The sequence below is a fragment of the Cyprinus carpio genome, chromosome B7, assembly GCF_018340385.1.
Source record: "Cyprinus carpio isolate SPL01 chromosome B7, ASM1834038v1, whole genome shotgun sequence".
NCBI lineage: Eukaryota > Metazoa > Chordata > Actinopteri > Cypriniformes > Cyprinidae > Cyprinus > Cyprinus carpio.
Genome location: NC_056603.1, coordinates 27127813 through 27152291, shown reverse-complemented (window position 1 = coordinate 27152291; position 24479 = coordinate 27127813). Strand labels below are relative to the sequence as shown.

Sequence of the window (24479 nt, the reverse complement as noted above, 5' to 3'; positions counted from 1 at the left end):
ATTCCCTTTCCCACAAGCCCAGAACTAAGCAGACAGATATACACGGATAGGAACCGAGCCAGAGGATGAAGGTGTGTGTGGCCGAAGCTCCAGTACTGGGTCAAGCAGGTGTTGTTCAGCTGGCTATAACATGATCCTTGGCTTTCTAATGGCTGAGGAGCAGGGCCGAGCATCAGTGCTGGACCTAAGTGCTCATCTGCTCAGGTATCAATAACATTTCCAGTTAGCTTTTATATACACCAATACTGATCTATTCTCATGCAGACATAGAAATATCGATGAAGGCAACTCGATGCAGACATGAAATGTGACTGTTTGCATGAAAGCTACCTGGAAGCACATATAAAATCGAATAAATTATCTCGCTCTTGTGTTACAACTCTCTTTTCTTGAATTTCCCTTCTCCATCTTCTCATCCCTTCCTTTCTATTTTGTCCCCAGGACCTATTTGTCTGCCGTAAAAGAAATCCCTCAGTTCGGAGGAGTCAGTGGAGAAGGCTTTGGCGGGGTGGGGGGAGGGCCAGGGAGGGCCACCTCCAAATAAGTTCCATTAATCACCCAACACACTCTAATGTAACTAATATTTTACAATTAGAGGAGACAAGACGGAGCTCCGAGCCATCTATCTCTCTTATACCACATGATCACCGATTCATAAGACCCTGCCTGAGAGCTGAGCAAACACACACACACACACACACACACACACACACACACACACACACACACACACACACACACACACACACACACACATGCATGCTACACACACACACACACTCTTGTTAAGTTGCATGTGTATGTGTGTGAGACTGTATGTGCTCGCCAAAGATGAGCATTATGACACGGTGTGTATCCAGACGCACATAGAGCTCTCGAATAGTGACAGATGACTGTTGTCTGCGTGCGTGTAAATGAGAGAGGAAGAGTGCGCAAAAATGTGTAAAAATGTGAAAAGCCTGTCAAAGAACGTCTGATAAGATTGATTACGGATTGACTGCAGATTGAAAATGGAAATAGAGTGCAGAGAATGCCTTTCTCTTTCAGATATCATTTAGTTGGCCCTAATGACAAGATATGCTACTGTATAAACAGGCTATAACCATGTGACTGACTTAATGGCAGAACAAAAATATAAGGTTTGAGTATTAAAATGTGTGCCACAAACTCTCACATCACTTCTATCAAGATTTACTGTGGTAATATCCATTTCTTGAGTGTAATCTTCTCTCTGGCGTGTGTTGGTGTTTAAAGATCAAAGTGTTAAGCTTCCGTCAGCAACGATGGCGCTATAAGTTGTTTTATAGCGCCATCTGGTGGTCTGAATGAAGAATTGCGTTTGTTATAGTATGCAGCTTGCTTGCTGGCCAAATGAAAGCCAGCTGAACAAATGAGAGAGAAGAGAGGTTCAAGCGCAGGTCACCATCTGCCTGGCTACAAGTGCTGGCACACAGCAACCCAACCGCGCTGCCTTCTTAAACACATCAGCTACATATACACACTCGCACAAATATGACACCATGACAAGATTGAGTGACACTAAGGCGCTGATTTTTTTTTTTTTTTTCCCTCTTTTTTTTTTTTCTCAATAGTAAGGGTAGGCCTACAATTTGTTATACACATGTAAACAATGATATTGCATATCAGTATATCTTAAATTAATACTATTTTGATAGCTTGGAATAGTGACTGAAAGATCACCATATTCATTATTTAAATTGTAACAATATTAAACTGTAACAGTTGTAAAATACATATTTTTTATCCCTTAATTATCAGTTGTTGTTTTTTTAAGTTTACTGTATGTGGCATAAATGAGCCTAAATGTATGTTAATTTAGTTGTACTTTTTTTTTTTTTTTTTTTTTTTACAAGCAGTCATGCTTGTAAAAACAAACATGAGGAACAAAACAGGTTCAATTCATCAACATTAATGCATCAGGTATCATAAACTAACAATGAACTGAAGCAGTTATTAATTTAGGTCATATATACTGTATATATGTATATTATGTATATTATAAGTAATCTTACAAAATGTTTTTACAATATAGCATAATGGTTTCCATTTTAATATCCTTTAAAATATATTTATTTCTGTGATGAAAAAGCTGAATTTCCATCAGCCATTACTCCAGAATAAAGTGTCACATGATCCTCCAAAAATCATTCTAATATGCTGATTTATTATTTGAATTATCAATGTTGGCAACAGTTGTGCTGCCATATATATCTATATATATATATATATATATATATATATATATATATATATATATATATTTTTTTTTTTTTATTAAGAAACTGCTATACTTTTTGAATAAAAAGTTAAAATGAACAGCATTTATTCTAACAATATAAATCTTTGCTATCACTTATTAACACATCCTTGCTGAATAAAAGTTTTAATTTATTTAAAAAAAAAGAAAGAATACAAATTTACTGACCCCAAACTTTTGAATGGTAGTGTATTGTTAGAAAAGATTTCTATTTTTAAAAAATGCTCTTCTTTTTAACTTTTTATTCATCAAAGAATCCTGAAAAAAAGTATCACAGGTTCCAAAACAATATTAATCAGCACAACAGTTTCCAGCACTGATAATAAATCAGCATATTAGAATGATTTCTGAAGGATCATGTGACACTGAAGACTGGAGCAATGATGCTGAAAATTCAGCTTTGCATCACAGCAATAAATTAGATTTTAATGTACATTAAAATAGAAAAATGTTATTTTACATTGTAATGATATTTCACAATATTACATTTTCCCCTGTATTTTTGATCAAATAAATACAGCCTCGATGAGCAGAAGAAACTCCTTAAAAAAAAAAAATGGTTCTGATCTCAAACTTTTGACCGGTAGTGTGTATATGTGTGTGTGTGTGTGTGTGTGTGTATACTGTGAAGTGTTGTCAGTGTGGTTAGAACACAGTATAGTAAACAGTAAATTATGCATAATTACATGCAACATCCCTAAATCAAACTCTAACCCTATAGTAAATACATGCTGTACACAATATCTATCTATCCATCCATCCATCTATCTTTCTATCTATCTTGTATACACTGTATTTAAAAGAAAAAAAAACATCTTTTGACTTTCATCAGTGCTCCACAGCGCTCAACAACTACACACATGGAGGGGGCAGGAAAAAGAAATGGTTACTTTTTCAGGATGTGAGTTTTATTAGGTCCAGGCCTTTCTACATCTGGTCTAGTGTAGCTGATCCGTTTAAAAATTAGTCAGGCGTTGACCTCAGACACCTCCCATCAACAGGGTCTCGACGGCAGGTTAACACAAATATGGATCCCATCAGACTAAAGGAGATCGGGTTTCCCTCCACTGAGACCCCGCTAACTCACAGGAAAAGGTTAAGAAAAACATGAAATACGGACCTATAAAGGGAAAATGTTCTCTCGGTCTGCAGTGGAAGCGGTGCTCGTGTGTATATGTATGAGTGAGGATGGTTTTCATGTGTTTAGAGAGCAGGCTCTTATCTCTCTGAGGTATTGACACAACAGGCCCCTGTGCCAAAGGGTGTCAGTTATCGCTTGTCATTGGCCTACGATGAGAGTGTGTGACGGGGCAAATCCATCTTTAAATGAGAGCTGGGGAGAGGAAACGTCCTTGAAAGGCATGTCCTGTGTTTATGTGTTTCTTTGATACATTTAATGACATCAGAGAAACAACAGACTTGTCTTCTTATTGTATTTAGATCACATGACTGCTTTTAAAGTAAAAAAAAAAAAAATGTCATTTAATCTCATTTATACCACATACACTGAATTGAATGTTCATATGGACTATAAAAATTATTGTCTTGACTGCAAAAGTCAAAAAAGGCAGAGAGAAAATTGAAAAAGGGAAGATGAGCATCAACTGGCACACTAGTCTCCAGCTCTCACAGGTTTGGGGAATTAACACAGCTATAGCCCAAGGGTAGAAAGCCACAGTTAGCAGGAGCACAGCCGGTAATGCGAGCTGTCATAATCCGCACTGCTCCCAAGTCAGACACACACACACACACACAGGTCTGTAGCCCTGCAGCTAACACCATGTACTACATTTAACATGGGAGTCAGGGTGGAGAGAAACAGGAGGATAGAAAAATGTTTCATTTCTGCTGTCTATCGTACAAGTCCTCAGCTCACAAAAGTATGTTAAAATGTTGCCCTGTGTGTGTCTGTGCAATTCTGTTTGAAAGAGTGTTGGGTTTATAGTCAAACGATTAATCGTGATTAATCACATCCAAAATAAAAGTTTTTGTTTACATAAAACATTTGTGTGTACTGTGTATATTTATTATGTATATATAAATACACACACATTCATGTATATATTTAAGAAAAATGTTACGTTTATATATAAAATATTTTAATTTGTGATATACATTATATGAATATAAACATATACATGTGAATACATGTAAATGTTTTCAAAATATATGCTGTATGTGTGTGTATTTATATATAGGCTACATAATAAATATACAAAATACACACACATATATTATGTAAACAAAAACTTTTATTTTGGATGTGATTAATCGTTTGACATCACTATTTTATAATTATTTAGTTATTTATGTATGTTATCTTTCCGGTAAAATAAATTTCAACAGGTTTATTTTTATTTTTTTTTTTTTGCTTGTTACAAAAGATGTCACTGACTTATATTACTGAAAACTGTATATCGTTGGTGTGTATTTGTCTTGTTTGTGGCAGATTTTCCACTATTTTAAATGTAAACCTTTTAAATGTGAGGGTACATGTAATGTATTATGTCTGTAAAAGAAAATGCTCAGCAAGGCTCCATTTATTCAATCAAAAACACAGTAAAGTTTAAATTATATTATTTTATTTCAAAATAACTTTTCTATTTTAAAATATCTTAAACTATAATTTATTAATGTGATGCCAAAGTTGACTTTTCAGCAGCCATTACTCCAGTCTCCTCTCCGGAAATCATTCTAACATGCTGATTTCGTGCACAATAAACATTTATTATTATTATTATTATTATTATTATTATTATTATTATTATTATTATAATTATTATTTATAATAATAATAATAATAATAATAATAATAATAATAATAATAATAATAATAATAAATGCTGAAAATGGCTGTGCTGCTTATATTTTAGTGGAAATGGTAAAACAGACCCCCCCCCCCACCCCGCCTTTTTTTTTTAAATATCAAAAGTACAACATCAGAAAAAGAAATATCTTGTAACATTATAAATGCATTTTCTGTCAAATTTGATAAATTTAATGTTTAATGGTCTTCACTCAATGAAAATAGTAATTGCTTTAAAAAAAGTTTTAGTAGTGTAATTTAGTTTTTTTTTTTTTTAATCAGAATCTCTGTTTTTATATTTAGCAAAGAATGGGGGAATTTTTTAAAAAAAAAATTAAAAACTTAGTGCTAAATACAAAATCATACATGGAACATTAACATTTATTGCACCCTTTTCATTTTCACAAAAACATTTTGTAAGAGCAAAATTAAAATAGCAAATATCTGGTCAAATGGCACAAAAAATGCTCACTTGTTCACGCTGGTGTTTCATAGTTTGAATACATTTTATTTCTCATTATAAGTACAGTTCAGTAGTTACAAAACAAAGCATCTGCCATGAGGATACAGCAACCAAATGAAAATCATACAGTCCACAAGACAGCTCAGAGGTGTGGAATGCTCATATATTAGTCCAGAACGACTGAAAGAGAGAAAGATGCTCAGTTATACTACACAGAGGAGGGAGCCAGAGGTGTGCTCATCTAGAACCAGTGTATATAGGGATTGGTCAATACATATCCTATCACTGACCCTCCCTGTCATAATTCCTTTACCTTACGTAACCTGTACTAGTTTACTGAAACTAGTTCACTAAACAGCTTCACTTTGAGACTTGTTTTATTTATTTCTTTATTTATTTTTTAATTGTAGCATTTAAGAGAGGACATAACCTTGCATGGAAACTATAAAAACAATTTTTTAAGAAATATTTTTTGGAAAGAGGACAACTAAAGAATATATCCAAAGAGAACAGACTCGAACACACACACACAATGACTTACTGGGAAGTTCATTGAATTGATTCTCAAAGCAACAGAGATGACCATCATAAGATGAGATAGTTTGAACTACACAGACCAAATCAGCAGAGTTCACAAAAGAATATCAGTTCACAACGTCAAGGGACGCACAGACACGCACGCACACACGCACCTTCATTTTCCATTAGCGATCTGCGTACTGTATAGACTGCTTTTTCATTTACTATCACAGTGCAAAATACTTCAGGGGGGGAACCTCGGTTTGTATTTGCTTGCATGAGGCATGGGTATATATACTGTATGGATTTATACGCTTGCAGCAACAGAAGAAGATTGTCGATCTTTCTTTTTTTTTCCTTTTCTTTTAATGTTATTGGTATTTTACAAAGGTGAAAGGCAAAAATTACAGTACTAGAGAAGAAAACTCCAATCTAATACCTACACTCTAAAACAGCTAGCTTTGTAAATGCAACAACGCATGACTGTATCTATGGCTAGACAATACTTGTTTCTTGTTTGCATGTTTCTTTTCTTTTTTTTTTTCTTTTTCTTTAATAATTGAATACATCAAACCATTTCAGTAGTCAGTAACACTTTGCAACACTGATTGGTGGCAGTATATTACAAACACAATCTCATAACCAGAGTACTTGAAGTGAGCAAGACTGAGATCAAAGCATGTAGGGTTAGGGGCCGTGTTTCTGTTTGATTTCTGCAGGCTGCACGTTTGCAGTCTCCTTGGCTCGTGCCGTCTCTTCAGACACGCTCGGTGTAAACTAGCTCTTCTGTCACCTCGGCTGGTTTTTGTCTCGAATGCTACAGCGGAGTTCAGCTCTGAACGTCTCACAAACACATCGTGAAATCAATTCGCCAGTTCTCAAAGAAAAAGGTGTAGCTTCCCTTTTTTTTTCTTTTTTTTTTAACGCAGCGTTCTCGTTTCCTGAATGTACTGGATTGTCGTTCTTCTGCTTTGACGTCCAGGCACTGACTGCTGAGAGTGTGCTGACTACAAAGGAGTTTTCACAAGAGTGTGCTTGGTCTCCAAACGTGTAGTGGGTTGGTCCAAACGTCCAGAGGAAAGGGAGCCTCAGACAGATAACTCTGGTGAAGTTTCAGTGGGCAGTGAGAAACACAGACAGAGAGAGAGAGACAGAGAGAGAGGTTTCAGTTTCTCGCTCTCTCATTCTGAGACTGGCAACTGGCCGCCATCTTGGTTCAAGGAATGTGTTGCTCTGAGGGACAAGCACTTCAAAGTTTCCTCACTAGGTCAAAGTCAAAAAAGCTATTAAAAACACTGAAAGTATTTATCAGCTACACAAGGGAGGTTTCAAGACACGTAAAACACAGGAAGCAAAAAATCTTTTTTTTTTTTCTTTTTTTCCTTGTTTCCAGCTCACTAAACATCAACAAATCTTCTCTCCTTCATCCAGCGAGAACGCTCGGGCAGGAAACCATCTGAGCTGTCCATTTTATTAGTCTTTTTTTTTCCTCTCTCTCTTGAAGTCTTTTACGTTAAATAATGCTTTTGATAAGATAATGTCCTTCATAGTCCCAGTCCTCTTCATCTTTTTCCGCCGCCTGCTCTTGGCCGCTCAGTCCAGTAGGGGGAGGTGATGTTAGTTTCTGATTAGTCCTGCATCTCTGTGTCAGCTAGGCTATGTTCAGGAGTAAGAGCAGGGCCAAACCGTCGGGACGCCTCTTCCTCCGCCCACAGATGAACTACGGTTAAGAGAACAAACGCAGATTAACACCACCGCCTGTGTCCTTCCTCTCTCTCTCTCTCTCTCTTTCACACAAATGCATACAACTTTGACAGACCATTATTAACAGAAAAAAGAAAGAGAGTCGAATCAAATCACACTATTATGTTTGTTGTGATTCATTTGACTAAAACATGTTTTATAAAGAGTCCCAGTGATTTAAGGTCCACTTAAGTGTAAAAGCAAAATGTACATACTTTGATGCCCTTGAACAACAAAAGGTTTTTAAACAACAATAATTATATATATATATATATATATACACACACACACACACACACACACACACACACACACACACACATTTTGCTTTTGATCACTTAATTATGATTTCAAAGCAGTTAATATAATAATAATAATAATATGATTTAGGGTGCATTTGGAAAAAGAAAAAGAACGACCAATGTAATGCGTTTGTGTTTGTGTGTGTTTAAACGTCTCTCCATTCATATGTACCGTTAACCTCTAATGGCACTAAAGAAAACACATCTTGTGAATTATTAGATAAAACGTTAGATATGTATTATTTGATGATATGTTTGTTCAAAGTCTTCTAATATAAAGACAATAACTCTCTGAACATTGCACTTGTGCAATTACTGCTGAAGTTTGAATCCGGTGAAAATGCTTACTGCTTTTTCTCCTATATTTATGTGCTATCGCCGTTTGAACTAAATAATATAAATGTTGTTTAATTCCCTCTACAACCCCTAAGAAAATTATTTGGCAATAAAATCTACAGAGTGCATTTCCGAGTCGTGTTCTTTTTTAAAGTGCCTCTATGAAAATGACAAAATGAAATTAAAACATGCATTTATTTGAGTGTGCTCTCGCAAGAAATGTTATGGAAATGAAACGAGGAGTCAGTTCCCCGCTAATAATGGAATAAAACATCGTCATTTAGATTTGCCAAAGAGCAATAACGCTGACGCCCACTCGCTTTGCATTATACACACATCTGAGGCGTGCACTTCTTTAACAGACACACTTTCCCTTCAGATGTCAGACACTTCCGAAATTGCTGATAGAGATTAAGAAAAAGAATTAACCACTTTTGCATTCTCAGATACATGTTGTTGTTTTTTTCCTCACAAATGCCACTGCTCTACTATTTGAGAAATATTTATAAATATAAGAAAATAAAATAATTTATTTGTTAGTTTATGGTCATCTTAAATTTATACTGATAGCAAGTGTGGCTAAAACATTTTCAGTTACTGACACCATTACAGAAATACCTACCCATAATGACTTTATTTCACAAACAAAAAAGGGCCCAATAAAACGGGTTGTCTGAAGATTTGACTGCTCCCTATAAAATAAAACCGCTCTTACTATTGTGTCTGGAGTCTTCATCTTATGTCTACACCATTAACATTTTTAAAATATACTATTAATTTTGTTGTGCTTAAAAAAAAATGAAGTGCATCTTTAAAATGAATACCAGACTTGCCAGAATAAGCAAATCAAAACAATGTTTTCTTTCAATTGCTCAGACTGAAGGCTGCAGTGCACAGTTTGTCCAGGAGATGGCAGTATAAGCCGCCGAATTAGCAATCCACCCAAATTCATGTTGAAAATAAGATCTTGTTACTCAATGTCATTTTCCTTTAACCTGCTGATATTTCATGTTAATCCACAGATAAAGTGGCTGTTATTTATCAAATCTGAAGTGATTGGCAGTGTTTTTAAAGACTATACAGCGGTCACAGCTCTACAGCTGGCTGATGGCATTTTTTTGCGTCCGTGAGGAAATTAAGATAATCATAACCCTAATGATAATAAATTACATTCTCGAGTTTTAAAAACGCCTGGTCTCCCAGGGGCCAGTGCTCTTCGTGACTCCCTCTTAAAGAAAGTTCTGGTAATGAGTTACAGATTCCGCCCCATATTTGATTTTCACTCTTCATTAACTAAGCCACCTGGAATGTTATTATTTAAGGACGCCATTTCTTTTCCCCAAACAACTGCCACTGCGATCTGGAGACTAGCACACCAACTTTATGATCATCACAAGTTTTTTCTCCTCCTATTCTGATCAATTTTGAAGTCTCCCTGTCCGCATGTGGAGTGATTGCTTAATTATTTCAACACCCTAGAAATCTTTATCATACTCTGGCCTGTCAAATTATGTAGTTATCGCTCTGTTTTCTCACAGGTTGAATCATGAGCCTTTGTTTGTCCAAGCATTCGGTTTCTTTGACTTCAGGTTCAATTATTTTTGCATGATCAATATTATTACTTCATGACCTTAGAAGTTACTCCTTTAAAACGGTAGTGTAAATGACACACTGCCCACCATTGAATCAGAAGCAAGAAAATGTGGCGCCCTCTACTGCTCAAGTCTGATAATACACACTCACTGTAAGACAAGAGAGGGCCCTGGAAAGTAATACAAGACATATGGTAAGAGGACACATAGCTCCAGGATCCATCTTATGTTAATACATGTGTCATGCTTAACAGAACGGCTAAATGAAAAGGCAGACAGAACAATAGCACAGCACAAGGCTGGAAGCGAGCTCAGTTAACAAGGGCCAGCACACTTGGGGAAAAGAGGGGCTGTCTAGAGTCAAAGTCCTGACATTTCCTAACTGCTTCTTATTATTCCCGGACCACAGAGTTAAGGCAAAGAGCGCTCCCATCTAAAACACTGGGCCGCTTTATACCCTGACCTCCCTCAGGTATTCTGTTTTTACCATGAAATCTACTTAGTGCATATTTGTGTTTCAAAGGCCCGCTCGTTTTAGGTTTCCTGAGAACAGGGGTCATTTAATTGGAGGAAAATGTGAGGATATGAATTTCTGAACTATTGAATACATGTTTAAGCAATCAGATAAGGCAGAACATGCATTATGGAAAGGAGTAGGGCACATTTATTTTGCACATGGCCTCTTGACTGATACTTTTACTACATTATGTAGCTACGAAGTGCTTAGCCCATTTGCAATAATATCCTCTGTTTAAAAGAAAACTTGAGTTTAGCTGTTTTTCGATATGAATGAAGTCTAGATGTAAGTGATGTGGTTCTGCTGAACACAAACACAACACACACTGCACATTCTGCCACGGAGGGTGGCTTTGTTCTCTCCCAGGCATCCGGTGCTGCTGGAAAAGAGTTGTTTTTGGCAAAGGTAGACCTCATTGTACAGCCCAGTATTTATAAATATGTAAATACGAGTCAGCGTGCGAATACACACACATATAAGCGGGCCGAACGCAAGGAAGTGCACCCAAATCATATTTTTAGAAGGTTTTAATGAATACAGGATGTTTATGAATACCATTTGTAGTGATTCACAAAGACTAGAAGAATCCTCGCAAGCCACCCCCTCCTCTCCCCTCAAAGCGTAAAAGAAACCCAATGTTTCTGGAGGAAACGGCAGAATTGAACGTTCGGTGCTTGTGTGGGTTCAGATTGCCTTTAGCTAAGTATACGGAGGAGCACAAAGAAGCAGGCGACCTCGTGTAATGTGGCACACTTGAAAAAGTCCTCTGCTTTTTTCATGTTAAAATGCACCGCGAGGAAAGGACGACTGTGATGGGAAAACAAACAGCGTGTTTGTTACTCTGCCGGATGACTAGGCAGCGACTAAACCTGCCTCAGATGATAGAGAACGACACCAGATCTGTTTGTCTTGCACGTATTAACCAGAATGAGAGAAACATCCACACGCAAACCAGACTCTGACGCCGTCAAGAAAAGGAAACGAGGCAGTAGCTCTCAATTCCAGAGAAAACGGAGGGCTGGGATGTGGATGTGTCTTGCTCTCTGACTCAGTCTATTTCTGGGGCAGAGATTCTCACACTGATACTACCTCCACTGAGCAATTTAAAGCCAAACACTGATGTTGCAATCTGTCTTCTGTGCCTGATAGCGCTTTTCTCCCTCTCTAACCCAAATTACTTTCTTTTCATATCTAATTATATTTGCTAATGATCTTATAAGGGGATAATGGAATGTGCTTGATCTATTACCTTTTTTTGCAATACATAAATACAATACAAATGGCTATGCAGCACTTTTCCATCATCCATTTCAAGCAAAGCGAGGAGAGGATATTTAAACAATATCTAAAATTTTACCACTATCTCTTTGCTCGTTCAAAGCTACTAACGGGGATTCAGACAGAGGAGCAATTTGTCCGACTACACTGTGGTCTTTTCATGCCTGCTCACTTGTGTGCTCATTCACTAACAGGTTGTGAGGGGGGCGACCGTCGGGCCACGACCTCCGCCCCTGGCACGTGAGGCATTTTGAATGCGGACAAACGCGGCTAAATAAATGAAAAGACACGTTTTAGGAACAGATACGAGTGTTTTAACCAGCATCCAAGCAAATTTGAATGTTTCTTCCGATCTTTCGGTCTCTCCAGAGGTCATCTCTCTGTTTCTGTGCACTGTTGTTATGAATATTCCCGTCGGCCAAGCCCCGCCCTGGTTTAAGCCTCTCCCCATTCTTCCCTCAGTCTTTTTCCCACAGGCCCGGCGATGGCCAAGGCATGACAGCCGCACTAAACCCCCCGCATTAATGGAAGGAAATGGCATTCGATCTCCATTTGATCTCCTAATCATTTCTGCTGAAATGATAATTAGCGTCCTCACAATCCTCTGACTGTTAGAGAACAGTGTAAAATAAAACAGCGCTCTTGTAGCAGAAATGACACTTCACTCAACAACCGCTAGTATTCAATAACAAATACGTTCTTCTCGTACGTATATTTACGTGGCCCTCCGAAACGCACGCACACACTCAGGGCTCGTCCACTGGCGACTGCTGTCTGTGATTCTTTTCAACTGACATAATCCTGATTGATTCGTTCAGCAGATAAAAACTCAGTCCACTTGTGCCCTTTACTGCTGGAACATAATACGGCTCTTTATTCTGCAACAATGTAACATAATGGCGTCGGAATGTGAGGAGGAAAAAAACGTTAGGGCTGCGTCTTAAATGACTGTGACACTCTGCGGTTCAAGCTCAAGCTGTGGTCTAATGTAAAAGAGAGAAAGGAGGAAGAATGAGGGAGAGGTGAAGGGAGGGCGAGGGAGAAAAGAGAAAAATCATTAAGCACAGATTACCAGAGAGCCCCACTAACAAGGTCGAGGCAGGGCTGCTGGTAAAAGTTGTCATTGTCTGTTTCTCTTAAATGTGTGTGCCTCACATTTCCCTCTGATGAGATTTGGGTTACGTTGTTTTACATTCTTTGCTTCATGTCTGACCCCCCCTCTCGTGCGTTTTTAAAAAAGAATCTTTTGTTTGACAACAGGAAGACATGAGGTCATTTTTTGTTCATCAGGACGATCGGAGAATGAATCATTCTTTTTATTTTGCAGGGCTTGCTTAAATAGGCCAAACACACACACACACACACACACACACACACACACTCGGTGCATAATGTTTGTGTGCCATTTCAATTGAATTGAAAATTTTAAATATTTAGAAACTTAGAAATTTAAATTCCTGAATTTGGATTGAGTTAGCAAACTTGGCTGCAGAATGCAACTGCTGTGTGTTTTTGAAAATAAGGAATTTAAATTAAAACAAATTCAGAAAAAAAAAGAAATTCATATGATTGTGATGTTTAATTGAAAAGCAAAGTTCAAGACAAATCTTGAAATTTTTTTGAAAGTTTTTCACACATAGACAGACAGATAGATATATTTATTAAAGATTATATAAAGTGTCTAATATAATGCAATTATTTATTAAATATTTTATAAAAGTAAAAAATAAATAAATATATTTTTTGACAAGGGTGGAAGAATACTTCATTTCTCAGAATGCATTATTTGTGTTTAGATTTTTTGAATTACAATTCAGTAAATTCAGTTTATTCAATTTCCTGTGGGGCGTGGCCATTTCAATTAAAAACGACACTCATGAATTTGAAGGCACCCACAATTGTTCAGTTCTGAATTCCGCATGACCCAGACATACACATGAATGCAAAGTTTTGCTTTTGTCCCAACCGCTTCCTACATAGCATACAAAAAAACAATGAGTAGCAGGAAACAAACAGAGCATTTTATGTGCAGTAAGAAAATGAGAAAAAAAACTTAAGCTCATCACAAAGGAGCCCAACAGACGCAGCCTCATTCATAAACATTCAGTGTCTGAGATGTTCCTATAGGATTGTGTTCAGCAGGCCTCTCTCTCTCTCTGTCTTGCGTATGTGTTGTATTAATTGTGAGTCCTAATCTAGAAGAGTCGGGGGTCCCTGGAGCTAGCGGCGCTATTATTCGCGCAAGCATCGCGCACCGCACCGCTCTCGCTTACTAATTTTGTGCGACGTCGCACCGCTCAGCCGAGGGAACGCACCGCCGAACGCTGCGTCTGAGTCAGTCAGACAGCTCCAGACGAGGTCCCTTTAGTGCCACGCTGTCAGTCACTTCATATGTTGTGAAATAGAGAGAATGAAAAGAGAAAGGGAGAGAACGAGCGAGAGAGAGAATGTAGAAACAGAACAAGTCCTTTTATCCTGCTCGGCGGGACCTGTCAGTGCCACCTTCTCTCTGGTTTCCCAGCAGTCCCAACACAGCAGCTATCAGAGGGAACCTGACATCCACACACCGCGTTTTCCAGGGGGGAAGGAAATCATGAGAGCGGTCCCACACAAGCGAGCAGCTACTACAAACTCTCCTCAGATCAAGCAACAGTCTCTCGTAAGAGAAGAAAAGAGAGAGAGATTTGGATGTTTTAAGTGGGAATGTAGGCTGACAGGCTTTTGCTGCTTCTGACATGTGATAGAAAGTAGGTTTGCATCTCCCTGTGTTCATTTTGGAGTTTGGACGGAGATGAGAGAGCAAGAGTGTGTCGCAGCTTAAGCGCTGATAGTTCTGTCTTAACAGCTCTTTATTCTCGCACACACGTCGCAGTTTTGACTCCAGGCACCTCCGGAGTCACTTCTATTTTTCTCCACATTTGCAGGCCTTTTTTGTTTGTTTTTAGAGGAAGGAAACGGCTCCTAATCCATACGTGACACACACATCCATGCATGCGCGGCACATTTCATGGATTGCAGTGCGGGAAAATCACCAGCACCTGGCTGTGTTTTTTTTTTTTTTTTTCTTAAATATGATTTTGCCTGCTTCCCCACTGGTCTCTGATGATTCAACAGTTCCTGCTCTAACATCTGCTAGTTACTCTTACTGGGTCTCAATTAAGACAGCAGTATTTATGAATCTGCTCTTATTTACATTTCTATTTTTCTGCATATGTGTGCAAGCAGCGGCCAAAACAGCCCCTCTGCCCCACACAGCACGCAGATGTTCCTTCAGCGAGGCCAAGAGGTGAGCGCTCGGTTTGAGAAGAGCAAAGCAAGAGTGCGAGCTAAACAGAGAGAGATTTAGGAGCCCAAGATTTGCAGCTTCACTGTCACACAGATGAGAGCTCCTGCTCTCAGGTGATTGTAAAATATGGGAGTTTGATTGAGGGATTGTGGAATTGGTGAAAGCCATTTCCCCTGTTAAAGAGAGGTGGTTGATGTTGGAAAAGCCCACCTTTGTGTGCATGTGTGTGTGTGAAGAGCGTGTAAGAATTTGTGAGCCGAGGGATTGCTTTAATTAACTACAGTCTTTTTTTTAGTTTTTAAGTGTTTTTGTGTTTGCTTTCAAGTCAAGGTGTTTTTAATTAAACCATCATGTTCTTCCTATATGGCAATCACAATGTCCTTCAAAAAGCAAGACCCCCCCCCCCCAGCCAGACATACCTTACATGTCCTACAGTATGGAGAGACGTTTAGTGTCAGTAAGATTTTTTAATATTTTTGAAAGCAGTCTCTTATGCTCAAGGTTTCAGTGTCACATGATCCTTCAGTAATCATTCTAATATGCTGATTTGTGCTCATTGAATAATTAAGCATTAATGAGTTGGTCATTCATTCTACACTCTACTTTCAAAGCTTTCCACTGCATGTTGGAACATGGAAACAGGGATTTGCTCCAATTCAGACCTAGTGACGTCAGGTGCAATTGCTTGCAGTTGCTGTTCCAATTCATCCCGATGGCGTTCAACGGGAATCATGCTTTGTGCAGGCAAATCAAGTTCTTTCACACCAGACTTTTCCCCAAAGGGAGTCTGTTTGTCAGAGGAGATTGCATGGCTGTATCCTGGATTTTGTGCACCTGCTAGTAATGAGTGTAGCTGAAACAACCAAACATGTTCATTTAAAGAGGGTGTCCACATACTTTTGCCCAGTACTACATAAATCTTCTACATAAAATGTATGGATTTTTATGGTTAGTCACAACTATAGAGAATGATCTTGTAGGAATACTAACTATAAATGACTGTAATGCAAATGATGAACTAATTAAACATCATTAATTCATTTTTCTAACATCTGTAGATTCTTAGTGTAGCCATGCCTTGGACTCTGAACTCTGTTTTTGTTGTGTTTAGAGTATATACTTGAATAAAGAGCCAGATTTATGTTAAAGAAATTCATACACACAAAGGCTAACAGTGAGAAGTGTCAGTGTGTTGGTTTCAACAGACCACTCATGTCTTTAATAAACAGTAATGTGTTTCCGTCACACACAAGTGCCTAATCATGCCAACCTAATGATGCCATTAGAAGAAACAAACATGAATGACATAAAAAGCCTGGTATTATTTAATAGGTTTCATCTAATAGATATATAATCATGGGAATTCAATGTGAAAATACACCTGAGATCATTAAACACAGAACACGAGTGTATCAAGATCCAGGGTTATATGCGAACCAGAAACGAAGCCTTTGTTTACCTTTTATTTATTTACTAGCACAAGTAAAGTGCTGTTGAATATGAAATGTCAAACTATTTATGTGCAGTGTAAGCACTTAAGGCAAGGCTTTTTAGTTTTTGACACAACCTGTAAACAACAGAAGATCTAACGTTCTCTGTAAAGACCAAACATGAGTTGGCAGATATGAAAGCATTTATCCATGGAAACAAGAATATGACTATTTATGCAGACAATAGCAGAGAGGGGAAAAAAAAACAGTACTTTCACTTCTCGAAATCCACTTCACACCCTTAAAGACCTCTTCTGTTTAGATATGGCAATTTTATCAATTACAAATGCTTTTTAGTCTATTTCAACCTAAATAGCTGCTTCCATGGGCAGTCAAGGAACAGTAAGTCTCTCAAATGTGTTATTAATAATTCATCCGAGAATGCTGTTTATGAAGTTCGGGAGGCAGGTCTAATAAGCATGGACAACATCTAATACGCCATGTGCTGGACAAAGCGCTTTTGAGAATCATTACTCTGTGTGCTTGTCTAATTGAGACTTCATAAAGTACCCAGTAGGCCTCGACTCGCTGCAGATTGCTCCCTGCCTTCGCTTGAACGATACGCCACGCATTTTCTCGAGAGCCACATCATTTTTGAGTGCACATAAATGTAGCACGTGAAAACAGTAACGGCAAATACGTAAATAATGATAATAATACAACTGTATCAAGTAAAATAAGCCAAAACAGCGAGCGAATAAAAAGGTCCTTTCTGTTTAACATTTCAGTACAATCGCAACAATTATCTGCTTTTCCTCACTTTTCTCTGCTCTCATTGTTTTTGGCAGGCAGATCCATAACATTCTTTTTGTTCCACTTTGGTCTCCTCCTTTTTCCCAAGCCTGAGAAACTTCAGACATGAGAACCCTTAGCCGCCTCTAATATAAAACCAGAGAAATTTACCTAGGATTATAAGTCATTGACAAATAACCCTGCTGATAGATGCGAACTAGATTTTGTTCAAAGCACTCTGACAGCCTCAAAAGAGATTAGTGGAGTTCTTATCAGGTCAGGGGTGTCACGGGGGAAATGTGTTTAAAGTCACATTGATTTATTGAAAGATTTTCCAATAAGAAGACTTCTCTGGACTCTCAGACGTGTGTGTGTGTGTGAGAGAGAGAGAGACTCTAGCGCAGTCATTGTGAACTCTGCTGGACTACAAAGGGAAAAAAAAATGTTAAAAACTATTGTAAGACCAACACACAGACCCCAAATAAACACAAGTGGTCTTTGATGGCCGGGTAAAACTACACTGCATTTCCTTTCCCTTTCCCATCATCTACTGCATGCTATTCTTCCAGACAAAATAGCAATAGATGACCGATATATACACATGAACGTTCACACGCACCCACAAATACACACTGACAAGCAAGCATAATAAGATCCTTTGTTCCTGCAGGCATTCATTTGACACTATTACCTTCTTAAGAGTAATTATGAATCTTTTCAGAAAGCTGGATTGTGGGAACCGTTGGGTTTGGCCCCGGATCCACCCAGCAGCAGCGAATGGATGAGAGAGAAAACTCAGAGTATCACTCTGCACCCCTGTCAGGGAAATGTTATTACCCCTGTATCTCTCTCCCAGTCTCACAGTCTTTCACGATCCCGTCTTCTTCCCCCCTCCCAAACAACCCGCTCTTTCTCTCTCTCTCTCTCTCGTTCTCTCACACTCCCGCTGCTTCGTTTGATCTCTGAGGTCCACTGGAACCCTGGAAAGCTATTCCAGCATTTGCGGTCCGTCAGAGTCCTGTGGAGAACCTTCTGGATGTGTTGCTGTGTCCAGGCTGTAACCCTTCCTGCTGACATGGCTCTCCACCACACAATCTGTCAGAGACTTCAGGTTAACAGCACACCACAAGCTCGGATAGTGGACGGCGCTTCCTCAAATGCACCAAAATGACACTCTTACAATTCTGTACCACAATTTGTGTGTCTGGATTGTATGGTGCCTTTTTAAAGACTTGTGATCTGTTAGTACTTTTGTGGTATTGTTCTGTTTTTCTTTTTTCTCTCTTAATTTTGCGTCTACTCTGTCAATATATTAAATATCATGGGATAGTGTGACACGCCACGATGCATTCATATTTATACTCCATTAAATGGTAAAGACATAAAAGCAGTGTTATAAACAGGTCACTGCCAGATTATGATACTTAACCTGGGCTTCAGATAACACACTGATAAACAGAGCAAGGAACCTGAGAAGTCTTGAGAACTCGGAGACAAGTGTTTGTTTGTGTCTTTATCGAGTCCGAAATCAAAGCCTTGCCCCAGTTATGTGTCGACCCATGGTATAAACTCACTCTTTACTGTACATCATCACCTGATCTATAGTCAGAGTCTCTGCTCTAATAGCTATTCTCAAAGGTACTATAGCGGTCGACAACAGGAGCTGGATAATATTTTTATGTTATCAGTAACACTCCCACGTTTGTTTTCGCAGCCACTCAATGGCCAGAGCTCGGGGATGACAGGAAATGGCAGCGTTTGTTCTGATTTCGACCCCCCTCCCCTTCTACAATACAAGACCAAAGAACGTGGGAGGACCCACAATGTACAATGATCTCTTGTTCAGATTGAAATGCTTTGTGCATTCATCTATAACTGCCCAACATGCAAAGATAACCAGCCAGTCTGATGATCAATAAATAAATAGCAGACAGCATAAAAAAAGAAAGATAGAAAGGGGAAAATAATGACACAAAGGCAGACAGAGAGATGGAGGGTTATTTGACTTCTATTTTTTAATAGTGGAAAATAGAGAGGAACAAGAGGGAAATGCTAAAGGCACTTTCTATGAATATGGTGCACTTTAGTTTCCCCTGTTATACTATAGACACAAATTCAATGAGAAAAGCTGATTTTAAATATATTAAAAATGCCTGCACTCTCCCATTTAAATAGTGATTTTGGCTAAACCTTCCCCTTTCCAGTAAATATTGTATAACAGCTTCATAATCTTAATATGCTATTCAAGCATACAGTACCAGTGTCATGAAAGTCATTGTAAAACGAAAAAAAAGTACTTTAATTATTAGCTCATTTTAATTAATAAAAACACATTTCAAGTGATTTTTTTTACTATTAAAAAAATGCTAAATTCCCTAAAATTGTGAAATGCAAGAAGTAACATTTGCACTAATAATTTGTGCTAGTTTTATGTGATAGAATGGTAAATAATAAAAAATGGGTAAATAATCAATATTTTCAAATCCCATATTTATTTGTTTGTCTGTTCGTCCATTCATTCATTCATACACTATTTTTGCTACATTATTTATTTATTTTTAATAATATAGCATTCATTATAAATTTATTTGTCAAGTTCAGATATATATATATATATATATATATATATATATATATATATATATATATATATATATATATAATATATATATATATATATCATACAAATCATATTTTAACTGTTTATACTAGTCCAAATTTTAGTAACATGGTTTTAAAACAAATAAAATAAAATAAAATAATAGTCATAATAACAATATAAAATAACATAAAATGAATTTAAAAAAAAATCAAACACCTCATATAATAATTACAAATTAAGGTTAGAGAAAAATGAAGGTTAAGCAAATTAGCAAAATAAATCAATAAACTAACAAACAAATAACAGCACTTTTTAGGGTAGTTTTTGTGCATTATTCTTGAAAGTGCATAAACAAGAACATAAATTCTTATGCTGCATGCATTATATAGATTATATTAGTACTGAATTAATTCTCACACTGCTGTAAAATGCAAACAAATTTAAGAACTAAACAACTAAAGGAACTAAAGAATATCCATCATACATGTCACAATGGATATTTAACCATTTCATGCTTTTGTATAATTGTGATACAGTAAATCTTGTGTGATACAGTAAATCAACAATCTTGAGCTCACTCTGTACTCCGCTATTCCTTTATTTCAGTCAATAAATGCAGCGGTAGCTGACATAGGGTCTATGATCAGATGCTGGACATCATCCTCTCATGTTAGCTTTGTAGCAGAGATCTTAAGAGCAAACGCAAGAGCATAAGGAGTGAATGTTAGGGCTTATAAAGTGGAGCGATGAAAAAAAAAAAAGGTTCACGGTGGGGTTATCACAGCCGGGCAGCACTGGGAGCTACGTGGCTGTTTGTGGGTCTCCATGCACACACACACACACACAAGCGCCGCAGAAATGACACTTGCGTATAGCTGTGTATCACAGAGCAAACAGCAGCTCTTTGCCTCAAAGTCTGCCAGCCTAGAGAGCGTATCAAACGCAGTGTTTGGGTGAAACCATATCGACAGAGTGTCAAGCACAACAGGGGATGTGAGGAGGGGCACTCTCTGTCTTTCTTTCTTTTTTCTTCCTCTCTCTCCCAGCCTCTATTTTTCCACAAAGAGCCATTGCTCTGTGTGTCAGTCACATTGTGCGATGTGTGTCAATATCTAATTGCTCTGATGGCTGAAGATGGACGGACAGAATTGAGGAGTGAGATGGCAATCACGTAAGTCGGACAGAAGAAAAAGAGTCGTTTTATTACAATTCCATTACGGCTCTTTCAGCATTGCAACATGGATGAAGGAAAACTATTACTCAACCTGCACATGCTATGAAAAATGAAACTAGTTCTGATATACAAAACTGCTTTGTTCTTGATGAAGATAAACAGTCTGGGTATGTTTGTATTCATTATATAAAGTCCATAGCAAAACCATACCAAAATAACACGTCAAAAACAATCAAAATGGGGGAAAAAAAATCTTGCAAAAGCCATTTTAAACAGTGTGTCAGTACTGGACAAATGACTCTGTGGTAACACCCACCACCCTGCCTCCATACACAGGAAGACAAATATTGAACAGGACTCCACACGCATCAAACAACACTGTGGGGCAGGGCAGAGTAGGCCTGGGTCTCGTCTATAATCACAAATGTCCAAATCCTCTAACAAGGTCCAGAGCTTTGTCCCCACATCAAACTACGTCTCTGCACACTGGGTTTCCATTACGTTACTCTTTGTGGTGATCAATTAATGCTGTCGGGTGTATATCATTTTTAAAGTGATAAAACTTACAGTACATCTATGTGAAAAATTAGAATAAAACAACAAATTAAAACAATATCACATGTATCCGAGAGTTTGTCCACACTGTCCTCAAGCTCATCCCTCACTTTAGTTTCAGTCAGTTATATTGAGTGAACTGTAGGGGGAGCTGCTCTTTTATGACTTGGGGGGTGTATTTGTGTAAGACAATAAAAACATTAATTTGCCCTGAAATCATTCCTGACGTAAATGTAAAATGGTGCCCATTGGAACCCAGTAATGAAGCATGCGGCATCTCTGCAGCTTCTAATTTGACTAGTTAAATGACTCCATTACGTGTTTAACAGACAGAGGCAAATCATTTCTGGTCAGTTGAGGCTCACTTAGCCGCGTCACAGGGCTTGGGGAGAAATCGGAAGATAACTGGTCCCGCTTCTTTTCTTTTTTGCACTCTATACTATTGCAGGCCAAAAGTAAGAGGCTGAAAGAAAAGCCCATGATATGACCTGCACAAGTTTCCTCTCATTCTCTCTTATGTCTGTCCATCTCTCTCTCTCTCTTTCTCTCTCTCTCTCTCTGTTTCTCCCCTTCTGTGATGGGGTTTGCATCCCTGTGTTAATTAGGTGCATGATCAAAGTCTGTATAGTGAAATACATAAATAGATGCTCATCAGGGAGTGTGTTTTGAGCACAGATTGTGCATACTGTAGAATCATGCTTCTGTCATCTAGCTAGAATGGGTTAAAAGTTTGACTGGTTAAGACTTTTTTAATGCTTTGTGGAAGCAATAATTAAATACATTAGATAAAGAAAAAAAATATATCGCAATAGTTTAAATAACATTTTAACAATGTCAGTTTTATGATTTTAATTATTTAATAAAGTAGAGAAATCTGACAAGGCAAAAATAAACTGACATTTGATTTAAATCTAAATAGTTTACTTTTCATTTTAGGTTAGGATAACAGTCAATATAGTAGTTTAAGTTAGTTTATCTAACATGTCTAATGGTTCTCATAGGACAAAAGAAAATGGAATTTTTTGCACCCATTGGACACTGAAGACCTCCACATTGACACATGCTTTCACATATCATTCATCCATAGAATATGAAGCCAGTGTAGAGAGAGAGAGTGTGAGAATTATCAAACCCACAGGGAATGACACCGATTACTGAGAGCAAGTGGCCATTCCACAAACAGACTCATCAGTCTAAAAACACACACTCACAAACACAGGTGGGTAAAGACAGGCACTCTTAAGGGATATAGGGCTGATTAGAGCAGGTGCGTATGTGTGAGTCAGACGGTCCTCTCACCTCTGGCTTTAAATGGAGTGATTAGGAATGGAAAAAAGAGTTAGTGTGGATGGGCTGATTCCTAGTACACTCTCTCTGCCCTCTGGTGCGCTGCACGGAAGGACAGGAACTGAACCCCTCCGCACGTGCAGGAAGCAGGAACAGAGAGCCAATCACAGACTGGCATCACTCGTAAGGATCACAGCACATTCCAAAGGATTTCATCATATAATCTGCAGGGTTTAAAGTTTCTCTTTGCCGTTATTAAATGAGTCACATTTTAAATGAATGAATTATATTGTTTATCTCATGGAAACACAATGGGCTTCTTTCAGTGAAGCACTCAACAGGAAAAAGAAAGGTCGCCCAAAAATGAAAATTATGTCTGCTGTATAACTTACTTTCTTCTGAAGAATATATTTTTAAGACTGTTTCAGTGGTTTTTGTCCATACAGTGAAAGTCAGTGTCCAGTGTTGTATTAAACAGCTGAAACATTCTTAAAATATCTTCTTCAGTGTTCCACGGAATAAAGACACTCATACAGTTTGGGAACAACATAAATTATAACTTCTTTAAAAACGCATCGCCCCAGCTGTTCCTACACAGGTCAGTGTGAGTATGCAGGGTCTAGAGTCTCCCACTCTAATGGGATAGGTAATTATACAGTCTGATCTCACAGACAAGGGATTTAAGAACTAAGTACACTATGTGACACATGTCTGGGGTTATTAATAGTCATAACTGAATGGACAGATGGACAGGCCCGAGATAATGCCATCAGATGCCATAATAATCTGCACTGCAGGCTTCTTAAAGTACAAGCAAACCGCAACAACCACAAAAAGAACTCGTAAATGTCTTTGTACAGTAACGTCCTCTATCTCCTCAGTACCAGTCTCACAGCAGATGTCAAATGCTGGTAAAATGCAACGGCGTGAGATCCTGAAGAGCAAAGCTCTCTTTATCCCTTTAGCGTCCGTGGCTCAACTCTTTGTAGCGAGACTGAAGTGCAGTAAAGTGGGCTGTTTTAACCCCCCTTCCCAAACGTCCGAGTCCTAACACCCCACCCCCCCACCCCCTTACGTCTGATTGTTGATCCTCCTGAAGAGGACAGATCAAATATTCCACTCCAGTCTGCGAGCGGGGCACAGATATGATTGGGGTTGACGGACGGGGCCCCCAGTTTGAAGTCTTAACAGACAGTGCGACTTTGATATCTGTACTCGGCGCGTATCACCAAAGACACAGGGAATGAATGAGAGTGAGGGGGAACTGAAAGAGAGGCAATGAACAAAAGCATCTGTGGAGTGGTCAGGGCCAGCGGCAGCATGTGTCAGAGGCTTTTTGAAGTTTAACCCCCTTCCTCTCTCTCTTCTCCTCCTCCTCCTCCTCCCCGTATTCCTCCCCCCAAAGACCCCTCTTCTCCCTCACACTTCCTGCTTTATGGGAGAGCCCAGTAGCGACACATATATACGCATACACACCAGCAGTCTCATCCAACCAATTACCAGCCCCTTGACTCGCATA

The 24479-nt window shown here is 38.3% G+C and overlaps 1 protein-coding gene across 11 annotated transcripts in view; it reads right to left on the bottom strand.

Annotated features, from left to right (window-relative positions):
• znf536 (zinc finger protein 536) overlaps positions 1-24479 on the bottom strand; it is a 180244-nt gene that overhangs the window by 11294 nt on the left and 144471 nt on the right. For 2 of the 11 annotated variants that reach the window (XM_042728145.1, XM_042728149.1), the window contains one exon: positions 5416-7786. The exons of the other annotated variants lie outside the window; for them this stretch is intronic. In XM_042728145.1, coding sequence (XP_042584079.1) covers positions 7729-7786 — 58 coding nt within the window. In that variant the 3' untranslated portion in view covers positions 5416-7728. Of the gene's footprint in view, positions 1-5415; positions 7787-24479 lie in introns of those variants that run through there. 11 annotated transcript variants of the gene reach the window in all.